General features: G+C 46.0%; 2 protein-coding genes across 3 annotated transcripts; both read left to right on the forward strand.

The window, feature by feature from the left end:
• Positions 1 to 2,924: 2,924 nt before the first annotated feature.
• On the forward strand, positions 2,925 to 9,125 carry CELA3B (chymotrypsin like elastase 3B). The gene is made up of 8 exons (XM_057746865.1): positions 2,925 to 2,977; positions 3,973 to 4,058; positions 5,064 to 5,161; positions 5,274 to 5,408; positions 6,863 to 6,999; positions 7,383 to 7,525; positions 8,177 to 8,329; positions 9,038 to 9,125. The coding sequence occupies exons 1-8, from the start codon at positions 2,938 to 2,940 to the stop codon at positions 9,053 to 9,055; spliced, it is 810 nt and encodes a 269-aa protein (XP_057602848.1). The 5' UTR covers positions 2,925 to 2,937; the 3' UTR covers positions 9,056 to 9,125.
• Positions 9,126 to 18,690: 9,565 nt separating this feature from the next.
• On the forward strand, positions 18,691 to 24,462 carry LOC130831209 (SCAN domain-containing protein 1-like). Of its 2 annotated transcripts, XM_057699072.1 has the most exons (3): positions 18,950 to 19,059; positions 20,045 to 20,076; positions 21,746 to 22,637. In XM_057699072.1, the coding sequence occupies exon 3, from the start codon at positions 21,776 to 21,778 to the stop codon at positions 22,202 to 22,204; it is 429 nt and encodes a 142-aa protein (XP_057555055.1). In that variant the 5' UTR covers positions 18,950 to 19,059; positions 20,045 to 20,076; positions 21,746 to 21,775; the 3' UTR covers positions 22,205 to 22,637. The 2 variants fall into 2 exon arrangements, 1 of the variants encoding a protein (XP_057555055.1); XR_009048012.1 differs by lacking the exons at positions 20,045 to 20,076; positions 21,746 to 22,637 and adding an exon at positions 24,109 to 24,462 and having other exon boundaries at positions 18,691 to 19,059.

Raw genomic sequence — 24,462 nt, forward strand, 5'->3', positions numbered from 1 at the left:
TTGAAAAGATGCTCAACATCATTAATCATCAGGGAAATGCAAATCAAAACCATAGTGAGAGATCACCTCACACCTGTTACAATGGCTATTATCGAAATGATAAGAAATAACAAGTGTTGGCAAGAATATAGAGAAAAGGAAACCTCTGTGCACTGTTGGTGGGAATGCAAATTGGTGCAAACACTCTTGAAAACAGTACGGAGGTTCCTCATAAAATTAAAAATAGAATTATCCTATGATCCAGCAATTCCACTTCTGGGTATTTATCCGAATAAAATGAAAACACTTATTTGAAAAGATATATACACCCCTACATTCATTGTAGCATTTTTTTTTTCTGCCGTGCCGCACACCTTGCAGGATCTTAGTTCCCCGACTAGGGATTGAACCCAGGCCACGGCACTGAAATCCCATAATCCTAACCATGAGGCCACTAGGAAACTCCCCACTGCAGCATTATTTACAATAGCCAAGATAAGGAAATAACCCAGGTGTCCACTGAAAGGTGAATGGATAAAGAAATTGTGGGGTGTGTGTGTGTGTGTGTGTGTGTGTGTGTGTGTGTGATTCAGCCATAAAAAAAGAATGAAATCTTGCCATTGCCATTTGTGACAACATGATTGGACCTCCAGGGCATTATGCTAAGTGAAATAAGTCAAACAGAGAGAGATATACACTGTGTAATCTCTCTGATATGTAAAATCTAAAAAAGAACAAAAATCAAAGCAAAAAAACAAGCTTGTAGATATAGAGAACAAATTAGTAGTTGTAAGAGACAGATGGTGAGAAATGGGTGAACAGTTTTTTGGTTTTGTTTTTTAGTTTAAATAAATTTAATAAAATTTTTTGAGAATAGAGGATGCCAAAAAGACATAAACAGGCATTTCATGGAAGATGAAATATGGATGTCCAATGAATATTTTAAAAGATAATCTCATTTGTGATAAATTAAATGCACATTAAAATCGCAATGAAACACCCTTCCACACCTCACAGTTGGGCAAACATTGAAAAATGGCAATAAAAGGGTTGGCTCAGATGTGGAATAACAGGAACTCTCATTCCATGTTAATGGCAATATCAACACTGTCATTACCCAATTTAGTTGGACAAGCACATACCCTATAGTGCATTAATTCTTGTCCAAGGATAGAACAGATACTTGTGAACCATTTCCATAACAGCAAAGAGAAACACTCAAATATCCGTTAACAATAGAGTGGATAGATTTTGGCGTATCTAAAGTATGGACTATTAAGACTAAAAATAAATCAATTGCATGCAGCAAATGGATGAGTCTCAGAAACCAATATTGAACACAAAATAAAAATGACATCACGAAAGGATAATCACTGCTTGATTCTTCTTATATAAAGGGCCAGAAGAGAAAAAGCCAATGTATTGTTTTTGTTGTTGTTGTTGTTTTAAAGCCCTTTATTGGAATATAATTTCTTTACACTGTTGTGCCAGTTTTTGCTGTACAGCTGTATTTATACATATTTCCCCATATCCCCTCCCTCCTGTGACTCCTCCCACTTTCCCTATCCTAGCCCTCTAAGTCATCACCCATCATTGAGTTGATCTCCCTGTGTCATGCAGCAGCTTCCTACTAGCTATCTATTTTACATTTGGTAGTGTATATGTCAATGCTACTCTCTCACTTCGTCCCAGCTTCCTCTTGGCCCGTCCCACCACTTCCTCAAGTCCATTCGCTACATTTGCATCTTTATTCTTGCCCTGTAACTGGGTTCATCAGTACCAATTTTTTTAGATTCCATATATATGAGTTAGCATACAGTATTTGTTTTCTCTTTCTGGCTTACTTCACTCTGTATGATAGACTCTGGGTCCACCCACCTCACTATAATTAACTCATTGTTCTTGTTTTCATTTTGGGGCTGCATTGGGTCTTCTTTGCTGCACGCAGGCTTTCTCTAGTTGTGGTGAGTGGGGGCTACTCTTCATTGCGGTGCAAGGGCTTCTCAGTGTAGTGGCTTCTCTTGTTGCAGAGCACGGGCTCTAGGCTCAAGAGCTTCAGTAGTTGCAGCACGTGGGCTCAGTAGTTGTGGCATGCGGGCTTAGTTGCTCCTCGGCATGTGGGATCTTCCCAGACTAGGGAATGAACCCATGTCGCCCTGCATTGGCAGGCGGATTCTTACCCACTGCACCACCAGGGAAGTCCCAGCCAATGTATTGTTTAGGAATACATATGCGTGTGGAAATCTCTAATGAAAGCAAAGGACCGTCATATGGATGATATCCACAGAAGAATTTTATAACGCACTAATTTTTTTCCCCACCCTGTGTAGCTTGTAGGGATCTCAGTTCCCTGACTAGGGATTGAACCCGTGCCCTCAGCAGTGAAAGCGTGGAGTCCTAACCACTGGACCACCAGGGAATTCCCAAGCTGGGACCATTCTTGTTCATGGCTGCATCCCAAGAACATCCTGATATAGAGAAAGTCCTCAACAAAAAAATTTTTAATTGAGGTGGATACTAATATTAACCCTATGTTAGAGGTGAGAAACCTGAGACTCAGAGAGGTTAAGCCATGTGCCCAAGGATGCAGTGCTTGGAGATGGCAGAGACAGGATTTGAACCCAGGTGTGACCAGTCCCAGAGCCCATGTTTGTTCCTGGAAGAGGATGTCTTGTTCCGATGTGAATTTTCCTTCCCTCTCCCATGTTATCAGCTTGCCATTCAGTACCACCTGCGTAGCCACACATTGGAGGGAACCCTGGATCCTGTTGTTGGCTGTCACTCCCTCATCTGCAGTGGTTGGGGGCTGTGGCCTTGGACCATGGGAGACCTGGTGTTCCACCACCTGTTCTGGGAATGGGGCCCAATCTGGCCTCGCCCCCCACCTCCAACCCTTTTTTCTGCCATATATTAAAGCCTCAGGCTATGGATCTCTTTCCTATCGTCTCAAAACTCACGATGATCCAGCTGCTGAGTTTTCTGCTACTTGTGGCCCTTGGTAAGACCCCAGCCTCTGCTGCCCTGAGCCAGGAGCCCTTGAAACCTACCAACCCATCCTGAGTCTTGCAAACCCAATACCTGGTTCCACAGGAGAGGTCTCAGCTTGCATCTGGGGCATGATTGTGGAGGTTTTCAGCTTGGTGCTGGAGCAGGAGATTAAGAGGGGAAGATGTGGATAGTGGACCAGCTCAGGGGGAAGACTGAGGGACCAAAAGCTCTGTGGTGGGAGTCGTCAATGTGGGTGATAAAGTCCAATGGGAAGGAGTTTGGGCTCTGTGGTTAAACTGCTTGGGTTGGAATTTCCATTCCTCTGCTTAACCCTCCAACTCTCCTCTCACATTCCCCCTACTGCACTCCATATCCTGTGGTCTAGGCTTCTCCTGGTCTCTCTGCCATACTACATTATAGCTCAGTGCCACCTTCTCCAAGCAGCCTCCCTTGACTGACGGTAGTGAATGGTAACAGATAATGTTTACTGAATGCTCGCCAGGCAGAATGCTGAGGATTTTTTCTTATATTACCTCATGTAATCCTCACAACAGCCCCATGAGGTCAGTAGTATTATTGTCCCATTTTACAGATAGAGAAACTGACCTTCAGAGAAGTAAAGTAGCCCATCCTACAACGAGGGGTAGAGCTGCACTTTGAATCCAGGCAGTCTTACTCCAAAGCCTCCATTCTCCATGACAATAACTATCACTTCTCTAGGGCTCATTGGGTACCAGGCACTGTTCTAAGTGCATCAACAACTCCTTCATTCCTGCCGTGGAAGGAAGCCACATGTTCATCTCCATCCCTAGACTCCCGGGACTCCAGAAATCCTGGCTCTAGGCCACATGCTCACTGTTCATTCATAGCTGCTGAGGTCAGAGAGGGGAAGGAGCTTGTATGGGATCACACAGCCCTTTTGTGGCATAGCTAGGACTGGGACCCGGGCCTCTTCTCTGCTTTGGGGGTCCTCTGGCTGACTGACACTTCTACTCTCCTCTCTAGCCTCAGGCTTTGGACTGCCTTCCCACAACCCCTCCTCCAGAGTCGTCAACGGTGAGGAAGCGGTCCCCTACAGCTGGTCCTGGCAGGTAAGAGCAATACCAGCTGCACTACTTCCAACCAAGGACTCTGCACCCCATGCTCTGATGGCAGGGCATCCGGTCTGGACCCCACTGCATTCCTTCCACTATCCACTTCAGTTTCCAAAGGCCAGGAAACCCTTGGACAATTTACTTCACATGGAAATTTTGCCCGTTTAATCTGTAACCCTCACTGGGCTGTGGGCAAGTTAAAAGTAGACTCTGGGGAAAGGGCAATGTTTAACCCAAGGGTTGGTGCATTAATGGTGGAAGTTCAGTGCTGTGTTTAAAGAGGGAGATTTGGGGGAACTCAAAGTACACAACAGGGCTGTAAGGTCTGAGAGCAGTAAAGGGATGAAGGGCTTTACAGAGGTCAGCGGAGGGAGGCACAGAGAAATAGATTCATTGCACTAACACGGTAGCCACTAGCCACATGTGGCTATTTAAATTATTTATTTATTTATTACGCTTTATTGGAGTATAGCTGATTTGCAATGTTGTGTTAGTTTCAGGTATACAGCAGAGTGAATCAGTTACATATACATATTCCACTCTTTTTTTTTAGATTCTTTTCCCACATAGGCGTACATTTAAATGAATTAAATAATATTAAAAATTCGGTTGCTCAATGCTAGCCACATTTTAAATTCTCAGTAACCACACGTGGCTAGTGGCCACCGTGCGGACCACACCGAACATTTCCATCGTCACAGAGAGTTCTGTGGGATGGCACTGGTCTACAACGAGGGTCAGCTAACTTGCTCTGTAAAGGACAAGATAAATATTTTAGCTTTTGTCAGCTATGTGGTTTCTATGGCAGTGACTTCATTCTGCCATTGTAGCATGAAAAGAGCCTTAGATGGTACAGTTGTGTAGGTTGGTCACTGCACATTTCCAGAGGGTGCCATTCTCTGTGAATGATGCCCTCTAGAGTTGCACAGTGCCCAACCTATACAGCCATGGGTAGCAACCTCCATTGTGGGGCCCAGACCACTCAGGCTCTCTTGCCACCAGGTCTCCCTGCAGTATGAAAAGAATGGAGCCTTTCACCACACCTGTGGAGGCAGCCTCATCTCCGCTGACTGGGTCGTAACTGCGGGCCACTGTGTCTCGTGAGTTCTCTCACTGTCCCCTGCCCCCCAGGCAGACCGGGGCAGTAGGGGACTGTGGGAGGGGATGGGGGGAGGCCAGTCAGGCCTGGACTGATGTCACCTCCACTGGCAGGAGCTCCTTGACCTACCAGGTGGTGTTGGGCGAGTATGACCGCTCTGTGGAAGAGGGCCCCGAACAGGTGATCCCCATCAATGCTGGGGACCTCTTCGTGCACCCACTCTGGAACTCCAACTGCGTGGCCTGCGGGTGAGTGGACCCTTAGGCCTGGGACCCAGGGGCTCCTCTGCTGGTCCCTCTATGACCCAACACTGATTCTTTTTTTTTTTTTAATTTATTTATTTTTGGCTGCATTGGGTCTTCATTGCTGCATGCAGGCTTTCTCTAGTTGTGGAGAGTGGGGGATACTCCTCATTGCAGTGCGTGGGCTTCTCATTGCGGTAGCTTCTCATTGCAGAGCATGGGCTCTGGGGCATGTGGCTTCAGTAGTTGTGGCGCACGGGCTTAGTTGCTCTGCGGCATGTGGGATCCTCCCGGACCAGGGCTCGAACCCGTGTCCCCTGCATTGGCAGGCGGATTCTTAACCACTGTGCCACCAGGGAAGCCCCCAACGGTGATTCTGAGAAGACTGCCAGGGACGATAGGGCTGGGCCAGGAGCCTGAGCCCGGGTCCCACACACTGAGGGTCAGAGCCAGCAGACGCTTTGAGGATCATCCACACCAAACCTCTCCCCCTACAGAAGGGAAGCAGGGCCCAGGGAGGGGCAGGAACTCCCCCAAGGCCACTTGGCTGGTTGGCTTCAGAACCCAGGACTCCTCGGGCACACCTGTCCCAAATCCAAGGGTTCCTCCATTCAATGGACGTTCATCCAGAATGTCCTAGGTTCCTGGCACTGTGGGCTGAAGAAGGAGCACTGGACTGAGAGTCAAGCTCCACCACTGTCATTATGTGGCTTGGGCAAATCACTGCCCTTCTTTGGGCCTCCGTTTGACCACTTGTCAAGGGTGACCGTCTGGGCTCCCTGGGTGGTTATGAAGGTCAAGGAGGCAATTGCGGGGTGAGAGCACAAAGTAGGGCTTCTTAAGCCTCTTGAGCATATGAAAAATTGTATGTCTGGGTAGCTCAGCCTTTTTCCTGGTGAGAGGATCAAAGAAGGGTGCAGAACCCCTGAAAGTGCCATGCAGGAGCGAGGGGCCATGATGATCAAGACCATGAGCCATCCTCAGGGGCTCCTGGATTAAGTGGAGAGAAAATCAGACCCAGATGCAATGATGTGAGTGACAAATAGGCAGATGAAGAGAGATCAGTGGTTCTCAAAGCATGGTCCCTAGGCTAGCAGTAGCAGCATCGCCGAGGAACTCATGAGAAATGTGAATCCTTGGGGCCTCCCAGACCCAGTGCATCAGAAACTCTGGCTCCAACAACCTGGGTTTTAACAAGCCCCCCAGTGACTCTGATGCAGCTGATGTGTGAGAACCACTGGTGTAAAAGCTGAGGACAATTACCGAGGCCAAGGGTCAGTGCGAGCTGAAGGGGCCAGGAGGGCTTCCTAACGTTGCTCAGCAGTAAGAATGCACGGGATCCGGAGGGAGAAGGGGCGTCGGGCACATCCCGGAGGTGAAATATTCTGAGCAAGGCTGGGGGGATGGGGCTTGGTCTGGCTGGAGGACCAGGCTCCCCGTGACTCTTCCCTCCTTCCCAGCAATGACATCGCCCTCATCAAGCTCTCACGCAGCGCCCAGCTGGGAGACAATGTCCAGCTCGCCAGCCTCCCTCCGGCTGGTGACATTCTGCCCAATGAGACACCCTGCTACATCAGCGGCTGGGGCCGTCTCTACAGTAGGTGCTGACCCCTCCAGCCGGCCACGGGGACAGCGGGCAGGAAGACAGAGCCTGGGGCAGGGGGCGGAGGGCAACACCGGGAGCCTCCTTGCCCTTTTCTTCCATTCCTCCTCCAGCGGCAGCCTTCTCCTCTTGTCCTCCCAAACATGAATGTGTTCCATGGGACATTTTTTAGTGTATTCTGTGTGCCAGGGATGTTCTGATGGACAAAGCAGGCAGGACCACATAACCTGGTGGGAGGAGACTTCCCATCAGCCTAGAAGAGCAGCTTTTCCTCAAACCCCTCAACCCACTCTGGGGCTCCCAGCCCTGACTCTCAGATCCCAGCCCGAGACCTGCACCCCTACGACCCCCCGCTAAATGTTCTCCGTCCCCCCCAGCTGGTGGACCACTCCCAAACAAGCTACAGGAGGCCCTGCTGCCCGTGGTGGACTACAAACACTGCTCCAAGTGGGACTGGTGGGGCAGCACTGTGAAGCAGACCATGGTGTGCGCCGGCGGTGACACCCGCTCTGGATGCAATGTGAGTCAGCTCTCACCTGCCCGAGGTGGTATGAGGCTACAGCCACTCTGCTGGTTGTGCAGGGCCCAGGGTACCTCTGCTATCTGCCTGGGAGGTGAAGGAGGAATCTTGCCTGCTGGTCCCATTCAGCCTCCAGGCCAGGCAGGACTTGGAGGAAGTCACGGCAGCCCAGGCACACAGCCCTGGTCTCTGGACTCTAGTCTCAGCTCGCATACTGACTTGATCTGGGGCAAGTCACTGTCCCTCCCTTGTCCTCAGGATTCCCCATCAGTACAGCAAGGGATATGGACACCATGACCTCTAAAGTCACCTTCAACTCTGGGGTCCTGAAATTATAATTAAGCAATACGCTCACTGTACTATAAGTGAATATGAATAGTAAGATTATTATTAACTAACTTTGGTACTAATAATTGGAACTACCATTTATTGCTTCCTCTCTACCAGGCCTTGTGCTAAGACCATATATTTATCGTCTCATTTAATTCTCACAAAATCTTATAAGATACATACCATTCCCCATCACAAAGGAGCAAACTGAGGCTCAGAGAGGTCAAGTCACATAAGAGTTTCTTGAAACCCCCGAAGTCAGAACCAGTTCCTCAAAGCTCAGACACAGTTCAGTCCCCCACTGCTCTCTGACTGTTCCAGGGTGACTCTGGAGGACCCCTCAACTGCCCGGCAGCAGATGGTTCCTGGCAGGTCCACGGTGTGACCAGCTTTGTTTCTGCCTTTGGCTGCAACACCCTCAAGAAGCCCACGGTGTTCACGCGGGTCTCGGCCTTCATTGACTGGATTGAGGAGGTGAGCAGCGCAGGGCAAGGGGCGAGGGCTCCAGGTGCTGGCTCTCCTGCGAAGTGCTGGGGGGACAGGTGAGGATGGTAGATCCTGATCCCAGGAGGTCAGTAGTGGACGTGGGGGTGTTGGGGACATTCCAGAGGGGTTTGAGGATGTTTTCTGCTACAGTGTGTCCCCAAGAACCTCAAAGGCTTCTTGGTGGAGCTGTGAACTACTGCTGAACTTTTTTATTTCAACAAATGTTTATGAAGTGCCTCCTTTGGTCCAGGTTTTTTCTTGTCATGGAGGATACAGTGGTGTGTGGCTTGTGGGGGACAGACGATTAAATGAACAAAATGACGAAACATGGTGGGAGCTGTGATAGGTGAAGCTCAGGCCCCAGTGAGAGTGCAAACCTCATCTGGGAATGAGTGGTCAGGGGGGATTAATATTATTCATGACAATAGTAATAGCCACCATTTATGGACTCAAACATATGCCAGGTACCGTGATGACACCTTAGTTAATAGTTTAACTTAAAACCCCCATGAGGTAAGTACTGTGATTACCCCCATTATACAGATGAGAAAACTGAGGCTCAGAGCAGTCAAGTCACTCTCCCAGGGTCACACAGCCAATGAGTGACAGGGTTGGGAGTTGAACTCAGTTCTATGTGGCATCAGAAGCTGTGCTCTTGACTAGACTATTCTGGTTTCTCCCCCTCTCTTTTTTCAGACCATTGCAAACAACTAGAACTAAGGCTGGGGCGGCAGTGCCCACCCACTCTCTTTGTGAAAAATAAAGATCTCTCAGAAAAGTCCAACTTGAGTCTTTCTTCCTTCTTTGATTCACCTCTTCCTTTCTGGCCTGTTCCTCAAATCTTAGACTTGATATGTAGAGATGAGACCAGAACCAACCCTCTCATATGAGAGTGAGAAAAAAATGAGGCCCAGAGAGAAGGGAGTTGCTGTCAAGTGACCAATCATCCCAGTTTGCCTGGGACTGAGGAGATGGGACATAGGACTTTTTGTGGTTAAAAGTGGATGAGGGACTTCCCTGGCAGTCCAGTGGTTAAGACTCCATGCTTCCACTGCAGGGGGCACAGGTTCGACCCCTGGTCGGGGAACTAAGATCCTGCATGTTGCGTGGTGCAGCAGAAAAAATAAAAAATAATAAATAAATAAGTAATAAAAACCAAAACCAAACAAACCAAAACAAACCAGGTGAGTCTTGGGAAGCTGGTCACCTTGCACAGCCACACACACAATCATTGGCTTTTCCATGCAGGCATAAAAGCATGGTAGAGTCTGCAGAAACACTGTCCTTTCCAGCCCCTTGGGAGGCTCATGGTGCAGTAGGCAGGGCTGTGCGTTTTCTGCTTCCGTTGATGGGCTGGGGAAGGAGGACTGCCGCCATTCACTCATTCAACAAGCATTCATTCCTTCTTCTTGAGGAGGGCTCACAGAGGGAAGATGTTGTGGTTCCTGCCCTGAAATGGCTCATTATTTAGACAGAAGTGAGCATATCAGAGTCTGTCATTAAACATTTACTAGGCACCTTCTTTGTTGAAAGTTTAGGGCTGAGAGAACAGAGGTAAGCTCAGGGAGAGCCCTTGCTGCAGGGGAGAGCAGACACACACACAGATGCACACACGATGCGGAGACGGAGGTTGGAACCCAGTGAAAAGACTGCTGCCATGCCTCTGAAAGCAACATAAAAACAACCAAATTCTTTCACTCATGTTTCTCCTGAATACCATGAAAGGAAACATGGTCCCCACAAGGACACACATATACAATTTTTAATATTAATGTTGTTCCATTACCCCCTCCCTTAAAAAATTACGCTTCTAGTCTTGAAAAGTTTAAAAGATACAACATGGAGAATAATATACAAAACACTCAAAGAGCCTCCCTCCACAATGAACAAATTTTACCCTTCTGCTTCATATTTTCTAAAATAATAACTACAGTGCAGGTGGAGGCCCCTTTGTACTCTTCCTAGGGGTCTTCATCTTCGTGGGTTGAGGGCTATCCATGCGATATTACTGCTTTTCCTTTGGGGCGCATAGTAGGATAGCTGTTACCTGCCCTCTTGAAGTTGGGTTTGTCCATGTGGCTTGCTCTGGCCAAGGTGAAGATCTGAGAGACAGGATGATTTGCCAAATTCTCTTTCCCTTTGCCGTGGTAACTGGTGGCTCCAGGTCAGCCTGGAGGGAGTGAGATGTGGAGCAGGGCCTCTCTGCTGCCCCCTGATGGACACGCAGCACAAGCACGATGTATACGCTTGTCATAAGCCACTGAAATTTTGGGTGTTTGTTACACGGGCATGAACCTAACCTATCCTGAATGGTAAAAGGAGTTTGGTGTTTATCCTTCTACTCCATGCTATTATATTATCTCAAATAAATATCCATAAACAGTACATTGCATTGTTTTGTTGTTTTAAAATACATATGGATTATTCTGCACTTTGCTTCCTTTACCCAATATTCTCACCGAATGTTTTTGAGGTCTATCTATGCTGATTTGTCTATCTCCAGTTCATTGCTCCTGGTTTTGTAGAGTATTCTATTGTCCAGCAACACCCTTTTCCCCTCCCGATGGACATTTAGAGCAGGGCCAATTTTTTCTGATTACAAATAATGCCTCAATGAACATCCTTGGACATATCTCCAGGTGCACACGTGAGAGTGGCTCTAGGGCATAGTCCAAGAAATGGAATAGCTGAGTGGGACAGTGTGCTCATTTTCAACTTTACCAACTGCCAAGTCACTCTCCAAAGTGATTGTATCAACAGTATCTCTTAAAATTCCCTTTTTTTCTTTTCCCATCCACTGGTTCCACACATTACAAATGCCACACATTTTTCTCCTACTATCACCCCTGGAATATCAACTCTTTCCTCCAAAACACTCTCCTTTAGCCCTTACCCCCACACCAGCTCCTACAATAGCACAAGAACTGGTCTGACAAGGCCAGAGTGAGGGCAAGGAAGGACCCGAGTCCAGCAGAGCAGCGACCTCTGTATCACGGGGCAAGTGGAGGAGGACGGGAGAAATTCTGGAACCAGGATATGTTAATCATTTGTACGGAGACAATGTTGGAGGACATATGCAACTGTCAGATATTCCCAAGGCGCTGCAGCATCTACTGCTTCCCAGTGGGTCAGGGAAGGGCCCTTGGACAGTTTTCCAAAATAGTTTTAGGGCAAAGGGCAGTCAAACGTGTAATATACACCCTATGGCTGGGCGATGGGCCTTCAAGGGCCCTCCACCCAGCTTCAGGGGGCGGATGAGAGCTGCTATGACACCCTTCTCATGTATGGCCAACAGGAAGTTAGACATCTTGCCTAAGAGTGCCAACAATTCAATCAATAATTCGTTTCTTTTTCAAAAATTTGCAAGTATCAAGAATTCAAATCCTTTAAAAACTATGTAGTCAATAATTTAATTCTTGAGTAATTATTAGCATATCAACACCAACAACTTTTTGTTTTTGTTTTCTAAATCACGAAGAACAATCCACTTTTTGAAGATGCACATCAATACTTCAGTTCTCTTTTAAAAGTGATAAAGGATCAGCGTTGCAATGCTCTTTGTTTTTTTAATTAATTTATTTATTTTGTTGGCTGTGTTGGGTCTTTTTTGCTGTGCGTGGGCTTTCTTTTTAGTTGTGGTGAGTGGGGGCTACTCTTTGTTGTGGTGCGCAGGCTCCTCATTGCCATGGCTTCTCTTGTTGCGGAGCACGGGCTCTAGGTGAGTGGGCTTCAGTAGTTGCGGCATATGGGCTCAATAGTTGTGGCTCACGGGCTCTAAAGCGCAGGCTCAGTAGTTGTGGCGCATGGGCTTAGCTGCTCCACGGCATGTGGGATCTTCCTGGAGCAGGGATCGAACCCGTGTCCCCTGCATTGGCAGGCGGATTCTCAACCACTGTGCCACCTAGGAAGCCCGCAAAGCTCTTTTTAATCACATGATGTCAACAACTTAGTTCTCAATTAAAAATCACTGAAGTGTCAATAATTCATTTTTTTCAACTATACCTCAAGTGAAAAAAAATTTTTTTTGTTAATTCAAAAAGAAAGAAAAACAACATGGTCACCTTAAAAAAATTCACTTTTTTAATCTTAAGAGTCAACAATTCCATTATCTTTTCCTTTTCAGAACACTCATATTGGCTATGTTTTAGACACTTCCACTTTGGGAAAGATCTGTAAAAATCACCCATGTTCCCACTTCTCTTACACAGCTGCTTCTATCATTTTGATATGCTTCCATCCAATTTTTTTCCATCCACTTCTTTTTCTTTCCATTTAGAAAATCTATCACACAGACATAGAAAACAAACTTATGGTTACCAAAGGGGAAAGGGAGGTGGGGGGAGGGATAAATTAGGAGGTTGGGATTAACATATACACACTACTATATATAAAATAATCAACAAGGGCCTACTGTATAGCACAGGAAACTCTACTCAATATTTTGTAATAACCTATAACGGAAAAGAATATGAAAAGAAATAGATACATACATATATATGTATAAATGACTCGCTGTGTGGTACACCTGAAACTAACACAATATTGTAAATCAATTATATTTCAATTAAAAAAATTTAAAAAAAATAAAGAAAACCTATCAACAGATTCAATGGTCACGGTCTGAGCACCTACTGGTGTTCTGTGCAGGGCATGGGCAGAGGAGAATGACCCCAACTTAGGCCAGGCCTTCGGGAGTCCAGTGTGAACGGGAAGCAGGGATGGAGACTTGGTTCAGTGTTCTAATGGAAGCCCAGAGGGGTGTGGGGCCCAGGGAGCTGGGGTCATACTGCGATGGGAAGCCTGGAGTGCCTGATGGTCCTCACATCCAAGTGACTGAGGCATCCAGGGACTCCTGTCAAATGTGAAGCTGTCAAATCTTCTTTCGTCAATTAACACCAAAGACACAGTGCTGAGAAACCTTATTCCCTAAAAATCAGAGACTGTCAGAAACTTTGAAATCATGTCAGGGAGAACAGAACATTCCCCTCTTGTCTGGTGGACTGGAGCCAGATTTGACACAGAGAAGCAGCCTGGATGACCAACCCAGGTACAGAGCTTCAGATAAGGGGTTTCTGGACACAATAGTCTGTACTGATCTTAACTTTGTGGTGTCCAAGGAAACAAGACTACGAGTTTGCTTCTCAGCCCAAGTCAAATGTTAACCCCTCTCCACACAGTTAGGTTTGCTTTGAGCCTATCAAAACTGCTTCCTTTCATTTTCACCTAAATTCCACCCTCCCCCCTAATCCTGTGATAACCCTGTTTCTTCCTTTGTTTGGCTCCTCTGGATGTTGTCTCCCTTACTGCAGCAAGTTAATAAACCCAATTTTGTTAAACTATAGCTATGTCCCTGCTGGCCATTATCAGATTAGCTTTATCATAAAAGCTAAGCCTTCTCTAGTCATTCATTTGCCCATTGATTCACTCAGTGAAAGTTTACCCAGCCTACACTCAGTTGTATGTGTTGGAGGCATGGTGAGAGGACAGTCAAGGTCCTTGGCCTTGTGGACCCTGCTTCTAGTAGATGAGATAGAAAAACAAACAGGTAATAAAAACAGGGTAACAGGCTATAAAAGAACTGGATGCGCGCTTTTAGAAAGGCAGGGCAGGGAATTCCCTGGTGGTCCAATGATTAGGGCTCTGCACTTCCACTGCGGGACTGAACTCATGGAGGCATGTGTTTAGTCCCTGGTCAGGGAACTGAGATCCCACCTGTCAAGGCGTGGTCACTGAAAAAAAAAAAAAAAAAAGGGCAGGGCAGTGAAGGCTGCTCTAGAGAGGTTACATTTGAGCTAGAACCTGGATGAGCAGATCTCAGGAAAGAGCACTACAAGCAGAGGTAAGCAAAAGAGGTGAAGATGATCTTGTGTGAAGATGAGATTGTCAGGTTGGCAAAACAACAAGAACGCCAGTGTGTCAGCAGGTGGAGTGAACAGGAGGGTGGGGAAAGATGAGGGAGGAGGGCAAAGTACAAAGTTTAAATTTTGCCCTGAATGATACAATAATCTTTTATTTATTTATTTATTTAATTGGCTGTGTTGGGTCTTTTTTGCTGTGCCTGGGCTTTCCTTAGTTATGGTGAGTGGGGGGCTACTCTTCGTTGTGGTGCGCAGGCTCCTCACTGCTGTGGCTTCTCTTGTTTCAGGGCAAGGGCTCTAGGCATGTGGGCTTCAGTAGTTGCAGCACATGGGCTCAATAGTTGTGGCTCATGGGCTCTAAAGCCCAGGCTCAATAGTTGTGGTGCACGGGCTTATTTGCTCCATGGCATGTGGGATCTTCCTGGAGCAGGGATCGAACCCATGTCCCCTGCATTGGCAGGCACATTCTTAACCACTGCGCCACCTAGGAAGCCCCAGATACAATAATCTTATGCAGAGCCACAACACACATACTTTTTAAAAATATTTATTTACTCCCAACACACAAAAGCCCAGGACCAGATGGGTTCACAGGCGAATTCTATCAAACATTTCGAGAAGAGCTAACACCTATCCTTCTCAAACTCTTCCAAAATATTGCAGAAGGCGGAACACTCCCAAACTCATTCTATGAGACTAGCATCACCCTGATACCAAAACCAGGCAAAGATGTCACAAAAAAAAGAAAACTACAGACCAATATCACTGATGAATATAGATGCAAAAATCCTCAACAAAATACTAGCTAACAGACTCCAACAGCACATTAAAAAGATCATACACCATGATGAAGTGGGGTTTATCCCTGGGATGCAAGGATTCTTCAATATACGCAAATCAATCAATGTGATACATCATATCAACAAATTGAAGGATAAAAACCATATGATCATCTCAATAGATGCAGAAAAAGCTTTTGACAAAGTTCAACATCCATTTATGATAAAAGCTCGCCAGAAAATGGGCATAGAAGGAAATTACCTCAACATAATAAAAGCCACATATGAAAAACCAAGAGCCAACATCGTTCTCAATGGGGAAAAACTGGAAGAATTCCCTCTAAGAACAGGAACAAGACAAGGGTGTCCACTCTCACCATTATTATTCAACATAGTTTTGGAAGTTTTAGCCACAGCAATCAGACAAGAAAAAGAAATAAAAGGAATCCAAATTGGAAAAGAAGAAGTAAAATTGTCACTCTTTGCAGATGACATGATATTATATATAGAAAACCCTAAAGACTCTACCAGAAAACTGCTAGCACTAATTGATGAGTTTAGTAAAGTAGCAGGATACAAAATTAATGCACAGAAATCTCTTGCATTCCTATACACTAACAACGGAAGAGCAGAAAGAGAAATTAAGGAAACTCTCCCATTCACCATTGCAACCAAAAGAATCAAATACCTAGGAATAAACCTGCCTAAGGAGGCAAAAGATCTGTATGCAGAAAACTTTAAGACATTGATGAAAGAAATCAAAGACGACACAAACAGATGGAGGGACATACCATGTTCCTGGATTGGAAGAATCAACATCGTGAAAATGACTGTACTACCCAAAGCAATTTACAGATTCAATGCAATCCCGATCAAATTACCAATGGCATTTTTCACAGAACTAGAGCAAGAAATCTTACGATTTGTATGGAAACGCAAAAGACCCCGAATAGCCAAAACAATCTTGAGAAGGAAAAATGGAGTTGGTGGAATCAGGCTTCCTGACTTCAAACTATACTACAAGGCCATAGTGATCAAGACAGTATGGTACTGGCACAAAAATAGAAAGGACGATCAATGGAATAGAATAGAGAACTCAGAAGTAAGCCCAAACACATATGGGCACCTTATCTTTGACAAAGGAGGCACGAGTATACAATGGAAAAAAGCCTCTTCAATAAGTGGTGCTGGGAAAATTGGACAGCAACATGGAAAAGAATGAAATTAGAACACTTCCTAACACCATACACAAAAATAAACTCCAAATGGATTAAAGACCTACATGTAAGGCCAGACACGATAAAACTCCTAGAGGAAAACATAGGCAGAACACTCCATGATATACATCAAAGCAAGATCCTTTTTGACCCACCTCCTAGAATCATGGAAATAAAATCAAGAATAAACAAATGGGACATCATGAAACTTAAAAGCTTTTGCACAGCGAAAGAAACCATAAACAAGACTAAAAGGCAACCCTCAGAATGGGAAAAAATAATTGCCTATGAAACAACGGACAAAGGATTAACCTCCAAAATATACAAGCAGCTCATGAAGCTTAATACCAAAAAAGCAAATAACCCAATCCACAAATGGGCAGAAGACCTAAATAGACATTTCTCCAAAGAAGACATACAGATGGCCAACAAACACATGAAAAGATGCTCAACATCACTCATCATCAGAGAAATGCAAGTCAAAGCCACAATGAGGTATCACCTCACACCGATCAGAATGGCCATCATCACAAAATCTGGAAACAACAAATGTTGGAGAGGGTGTGGAGAAAAGGGAACTCTCCTGCACTGTTGGTGGGGATGTAAGTTTGTACAGCCACTATGGAAAACAATTTGGAGGTTCCTTAAAATACTACAAATAGAACTACCATATGATCCAGTAATCCCACTACTGGGCATGTACCCAAAGAAAACCATAATCCCAAAAGAAATTTGTACCATAATGTTTATTGCAGCACTATTTACAATAGCCAGGACATGGAAGCAACCTAAATGCCCATCAACAAATGAATGGATAAAGAAGATGTGGCATATATATACAATGGAATATTACTCAGCTATAAAAAGGGATGAGATGGAGCTATATGTAATGAAGTGGACAGAACTACAGTCTGTCATACAGAGTGAAGTAAGTCAGAAAGAGAAAGACAAATATTGTATGCTAACTCACATATACGGAATCTAAAAATGGTACTGATCAACTCAGTGACAAGAACAAGGATGCAGATACAGAGAATGGACTGGAGAACTCGAGGTTTGGGAGGGGGCGGGGGGTGAAGGGGAAACTGAGACGAAGCGAGAGAGTAGCACAGACATATATATACTACCAACTGTAAAACAGATAGTCAGTGGGAAGTTGTTGTATAACAAAGGGAGTTCAACTCGAGGATGGAAGATGCCTTAGAGGACTGGGGTGGGGAGGGTGGGGGGGACTCGAGGGAGGGTGGGGGGGAGTTGAGGGAGGGAATACGGCGATATGTGTATAAAAACAGTTGATTGAACTTGGTGTACCCCCCAAAAAATAATAAATAAATAAACAAAATTAAAAAAATATATTTATTTATTTATTTGGTTGCGCTAGGTCTTAGCTGCGGCAGGCGGGCTCCTTAGTTGTGGCATGCAAACTCTTAGTTTCGGCATGCATGTGGGATCTAGTTCTCTGACCAGGGATCGAACCCAGGCACCCTGAATTGGGAGCTTGCAGTCATCCACTGTGCCACCAGGGAAGTCCCAACATATATACTTTTAATATAAATTTATAAACCTATAAAATTGGAGCTGCTATGGGACCCAAAGGGCTGTCCCCCGCATCCCCCATTCCTCTCACCTGAGCAGTGTGCTGAAGCATTCCCAAAGAACCCAAGAATGGAAGGGGGGGAATGACAATTGGAAGTCCTTACTCTAGTTTAACCCCCTCATTTTACAGACTGGGAAACCAAGGCTAAGAGGAGGTAAGGGTGGAAACTGCACTGGAGGAGTGAGTGGGAGAAGGGCTCACAGTCCCTAGGGGAGGCAGGGGTGGGGCCAGGGCAAGGAGCCCTGGTTCTCCAACCACCAGCTCGAGTACCTGGCCATCTAGGAGCTTACTGACCAGTGGTGGCCGCGAAGACCAAAGGCACATTTTTCCTTCCCCAGGGACACTGGCTCTGGGGTGATAACCCAGCAGGAGGCACTGAGGCGCCCCTCTTCATTTCCTAGCGCGTCCCATTCTGGATAGGTCAGTTGGAAGCCGAATGGGGCGTCCAAGTCCCTTCCCTTCAGGAATAAGAGTGAATTGGTTAGGCTGCCTCGGTTAGCATCTCTGCGCTTCCTCTTTCAGGCTGTGCTACTTAACCTGTGTGCCTAAGATTCAAACCAGCTTAGTAAGAATTCGAAATTTCAGTTCTTAACCACGGCAGCTGGAAAGTCTTGAGGAAGAGACACACAAGGCTAAGATATAGCCTCCTACGCACACGGGGTCTCTCCCAACTGTCAAAGGACTACCGGGGGGGGGGGGGGGGGGGAGGGTCTATCTGGGTTCACGGAGACACCTGATAGTCTGCGCCCTCCGTCCATCTGGAGTGACTCCACGGGAAGCCATACTGACCACTGTCTGCCAACAGCAGCCAGCCAGCCCTCTATTTTGGTTTCTTTCCTCTGGGTGGTGCAAAGGCTTAAGGGTGTAACCGCAGGGTGGGGCGCTGACTCAGCTGCGGGCAGGCTCCAGGCGTGTCTCGATTCCTGCTTCATCCTCTTTCCATCCTTTGTCTAGCGGAAAAGCCCCTAGGCCGTCCAAAAAGCTCCGCACGGTCGGGAGAACTGGGGACAAGGGAGGCCAGGAGAGCAGCGCGGGTTAAGATCATGAAGCTGCGGAGTACAGCCGAGGCCTAGAGAGACCGGGCACGTCGCACTCGGTGCTCCCTCCGCATCCAGCTTCCGGGCGCGCGCACGACTTCCGGTTCCGGCGGTGAGCTGCAAAGCTCGGCGCCGGGGAGCTGCCTTCCCTGCGCGGGAGCTGGTGGAGGGCTATCGAGTGTCTTCGCGAGCCGCCCCGTTCCCCCGCCCTCAGAGGGGCACCTGCGCAGGTGAACTCCCCTTCCCGCCGCCTGCGCCTCCCCCGCCCCCGCGCACCGTCGGGTAGGAGCGGGAGGCCTGGGCGGCGGCCCGAGGAGCGGGGAGGCCCTGCCCGCGGGGTGTGCCGGCTGCTCTGCCTGGCGTGGCCTTGGGCCCCACTTCAGCTCCGGAGGAGGAGGACGTCCCAGTTCTGGGGCCCCAGATGCGCCTTTTCCGGCCCGACCTTGGTCCTCTGAGCCGCGCCCAGATGGTGGGAGGAGTCGGGCTCAGACGTCTGCGGAGACGCTGGGGATTTTTGTAGTGGGCTGAGGGGTCCCGCCTTGTGATCTTGGGCAAGTCCCTCCCCCCTCTCCCCCCCCGCCCCCGAGCCTAAGTTTATCTGTTAGTGGAAATGACAGTAACGGTCCTGCTGGGTTATCGGGAGCATTGGATTAGGGAACGCTGCTGCGCAGTGTCTGGCTGGTAAAATTCAACAAATGTAGCGGCGGAGGCTGATGTTAACCGAGACAGCTGGGGCGGTCTTATCAAAAACTTAACCTCAGTGGCTAAGAGGATTGCGTAGAGAATGTGAAACGCTCAGCACAGTGTCAGGTAGGAAATAAGGATTCCGCAAACCGGAGTTATTAACTGGCAAGGGTAAACATTCTGTCTGGCAGGTGGGCTTCTAAAACTGATGGGATTTAGAAGCTGGGTAAATCGTGGAGCTGGTCCATCTTTCAGAGCCAACCTTGAAAACTGGTCTACTGACAATGGAGACTGTTCCTAAAAGTCGGGGTTGTAAAGACCTCTGGTGCTAGGAACTTGAAGAATTAGTAAAAGGGTGTTTTTCTAAGTGGACTAGGGGTTTTCATGCAGAAAGGTTTTGAGCAGGAGGGGAAAACCTGAAAAGCTTTCTTCCTCTTGAGTTGTTGTGAAAGTAATATAGGTGTAGTTAAAACGAAAACAATACAGAAAGATAATGTAAAATGTTTCGCCCTTACTGTTCCTGCTCCTCAGAGGTAAAAAGAATTTCTTTGACAACCTTTCAGGTACTGTTTATGGATATATCAGTTCATATATGCTTATGTGTATGTATTTTTAATTTCTCCAGATGGGATCATACTACATGTGTAGATCTGCACCTTGATCATGGGGTGCTGTGTTATGGACAGCTTTTCATATCCGCTCTTATAGGCCGCCTTCATTCCTTATGAGGCTGCATAGTATTCCACTGAGTGGATGACAGTACTTTATTTAATCATTTCCCTGTTGATGGCCTAAGTTGTTCCCAAGATTTTGCTTTCCTACAGTGTTTCATCCAGCCTTTCCTTGGCTAAATATCTCCTTTTTATTGAAGGCACCCCTGAATTTTGGAGATATTATGCTTTTGTCCTTATCACCCTGGATTAGTTAACTTACTTTTGGGGTTGTGCACACCCTGCTGATTGAACAAGAACCCAGATATGAGAAGAAGTGGTGTACTCCAAGAATATCTCCTTGCAAGGTCTAGAATCAATTCAAGGCTCCTAGAAAATGGGTCAATGAATGTTTAGAGACGAGATGATTAGGAGCTGAAAACCATTTAATTCACGGTAGCTGGTCAGTGTTGTGATTTTTGGCTTCTGTCAGTTGTTGCCCAGGAAATGGATTTGAGAATCTTTGACTTAGGAGGGATTTTAAACATCAACACTTCTGCAGTATAGAGTAGGGAAGGACTAATCCTTGGGGGAGGTGGTGTTAATTTAAGAAAGAGGATCCTTGTAAAGTGACTTGGTCATAGGGGTTATAATCTTTGATTGGACATTCCTGGTATGAAAATTAATATAGTTGTTTCTGTACTGTCATTTGCAGTCTCTCTCTCTTTTTTTTTTTTCTTTTAAATAAATTAACATAGGATGTGGTTTTCCTGTAAATAACCCCTCTTTGGCCTGGGCTCTAACCCAAATGAAGCACAACCCTTTTCCCCCAGCATTTCACAGGTATTTGATTTGCCTACCTGACCCCTCATCCTCCTTCCCACTACAGCTGGTTTGCTAATCCCGGAGCTGTCAAGCATCCAATGAGTCAGAAATCTAAACTACTAGGATTCTGACAAGTTCAGTTTCCCATACACTGCAGGCACTTAGGATCTTGATCTTAACATAAAGACATTTTTCCTTTTTTTTTTTAGTTGCCTTAGACTCCACCCTGATAGTAGCTCCTAAAGTATTTTTTAACACTTGTTATTCTTTAATCATCATGAAAGAGATTGGGTGGAGATAGAAAAGACAGAGTAGGTGTAAATGAACAGAACATTTTCTCCTCTATTTTAGCATTTCTTCATAATTTGCTTTTGGACATAGCAAATGCTCCATAAAAGTGGTTAGAGGAAGCAAACACCCATGATTTTAAAGATTTTCCCCCATACAAATCACAGGCAATATGTTTGTATTGGGGGAAAAAATGAATGAAAGATTCTCCAACCAGCAAGGTGGCCATTCTTCATTCTTTCTGCTTTGAGAATCTACATCTTTCATTTTGGTAAACTATTGACACATTTTCTCAATTGTGTCAATTGATCCAGCAAGAGGAAACAAAAACAATTTCTAGTAGCTTTATTAAGAAACCCTGTTAAAATTGAAAAGTTGATGAAACCTAGGTCTGGACCAGATCCATGAGATCAAGGAAGTTTTAACATCCTTTGTTTTTGCTGACCCTGACTTTTCTCTTGGTGCCTAGGAGTCTGAGAAATCCTTTTCCAGATCTGGAATGGAGATTGAAGGGTACCCAGAGATGCAAAAAAATAGAGAAATCCAGAATGATGACATAAGGTCATCATCAAGTGAGAGGATGGCTGAGGAGTCAGAAGTTGTCCTGATAGCACCTCCCCAGGTCCAGGTTCCACCAGAGAGCCTCGATGAAGACTCTGAAGACCTTGAGACCGTGCCACGAAGGAGTCCTCTCAACCCTTCAGCCTCCAGGCAGAGGTTCCGGCAGTTCCGCTATGAGGATGCAGCTGGGCCCAGGGATGTCCTCAGACATCTCCAGGAGCTTGCTGGACAGTGGCTGAGACCTGATATTCACACAAAGGAGCAGATTGTGGAAATGCTGGTGCAGGAGCAATTCCAGGCCGTCCTCCCTGAGGAGCTCAGAGCTTGGGCACAGAGATGTCGGCCTGGGGTCAGAATCACTGGTTAAACCCTACTACTTGCTTATAGCTCAGCCTACATGTGAGCAGTAACAACTGCTCTCTTTGTTGCAAGATCCAACTGCAGTCATGGGAAATCTGAACTTCGGTTTTCTGTGAGCTTGCCTTTGACTAGCTGTCATAAGAATCAATCAAAATATTTTTTTGGCTGAAGCAGCTCTATTTCCTGGGACTGTGAACTCCAGAATGAGTTTCCCTGCCCTCTTGTAAGGACAATCAGCCTTCTGCTTGTTTTTGCTCTGCTGAATGCCTCCCTTTTTGCACTTTGTGACATGCTTTAATATATTCTTTTTATGTATCCAAAGAGGTGATTGCTTCAACTTTCATATTCTTGATTCTCCCTGTGGTGACATGAATGGAAGCTTCTGTAACCCCACCAGTAACTCATTTGGGATGTCCTTGAAATATTAAAGTTCTGTTTTTAATAAAAATGTCCTTGGATGATTTACCACTTTAGCTCTTAGTAGTGAGCATTTGAGGAAGGTGAGATAATTATCAGTAGTAGATGTGAGCTCGAAACAAGAGCTATGTGGCATTTGCTGAGCTGGAAATAGGAACAGACCTGGCCTTTGTTTTCAAAGTCAGAATTTAAATTAGGCATAACTGAGAGGTGTAAAACAGGGTCATAAGAGGTAAGAAACTCTCAGGCAGGGCTGTTTGATTTCCTCTTTCTCTGTTTTCATCACCTTTGTTCTACAGCACATCTTCCTGCAAGAGAACTCACTCTAAACCATCTGACAGTTCTGCTCTTCCCGAAACAGAGGTCATCCTGGCTTTGTGTGTATGGAGACCTGTACTTTGGTTGACAGCAGAGACAGAGCAGTAGCTGTGGTTGTGACAGGCAGAGAGTAAATGGCAGCTGCTTCCCTAGCATGACCCAGTCTTGAGGAAACTTTCTGTCTCTGCAGCCTGGCTTTGGGATTTGTAGATCTACTTCTGTAACAAACTTGGTGTCAATTGGGAAATTCATCTTTGGGATAGGGGCTAGTTAGCTACATGCTGGAACTCACGTTGATTCTGCTTATGTTTGTTTAGTACTTCCTGTGCCTTTGGGACCCTTCTAGATGCTAGGATATAAATACTATAAAAGCCAATTTTAAGGAAATGCATAGTTTCTGAGGAGAGGAAGAAGCCATCAAAATATATCATTAGAAATGCTAGAGTAGGACTTCCCTGGTGGAGCGGTGGTTAAGAATCCACCTGCCAATGCAGCGGACATGGGTTCGAGCCCTGGTCCAGGAAGATCCCACATACTGTGGGGCAACTAAGCCCGTGTGCCACGACTGCTGAGCCTGTGCTCTAGGGCCTGCCAGCCATAACTACTGAAGCCCTCACATCTAGAGGCCGTGCTCCACAACAAGAGAAGCCACTGCAACGGGAAGCCTGCACACCACAAGGAAGAGTAGCCCCTGCTCGCCAGAACTAGAGAAAGCCCACGCCCAGCAACGAAGACCCAATGCAGCCAATAAGTAAATACATAAATACGTAAATAAATTTAAAAACAGAAAGAAATGCTAGAGTAGTCTTCCTTTTTGCACCTGGTTTTGAGATAGCACTAAGAAAGCACATTTCATGTTTTTTTTTTTAAATGTTAAAAGCAAAGAGGAAATAGCTAAGGGAAGTGGCATTTTGATTGAACTTTAGGGGTAGGAAATCACTGGACAGAAGGCACACCTTTTGCAAAGGCATGCGGATGTGAGGGCATACAGTGTTTGGGCAATAGTGAACATACAGGTGAGTGAACTAACTATGCCTTTCATTAACTAGGTTAAGCTCTCTATTCTTAACTCTAAGAGTAAAATTTAACATTGGCAAAGGAGTAACTCTATCAGCGTTTTAGTATCTTCAGTACTTCAGTTTGTTCCATTCTGAAGGTATTTCCTTTACTCTGCAGGGATTAGAAACTCCTGTGTTAAAGGAATTTCCTGACCTGCTCCAGTTTTTCAGCTGCTTCGATGGCCTAGAATTTAGCATGCAAATAAAGGACCAGAGTTTCCAGGTGGACCACGAAGTTTGGAATTTTATGACAAAAACAGCTGAGGTTTCCTGAATTGAGTGCACTTAGCACTGATTTTTCTCAACCTTGGCACTTTGGGGCCAGGTCATTCCTTTTTGTGGGGACTTGTCCTGTGGATTGTAGGATGTTTAGCAGCATCTCTGTCCTCTGCTCACTAGATACCAGTAACACCCCCTAGATGTGACAACCAAAACTGTCTCCAAACATTGCCAAATGTTCCTTGGGGGCAAA

The sequence above is a fragment of the Hippopotamus amphibius genome, chromosome 1 (assembly GCF_030028045.1).
Source record: "Hippopotamus amphibius kiboko isolate mHipAmp2 chromosome 1, mHipAmp2.hap2, whole genome shotgun sequence".
Classification (NCBI taxonomy): Eukaryota; Metazoa; Chordata; class Mammalia; order Artiodactyla; family Hippopotamidae; genus Hippopotamus; species Hippopotamus amphibius.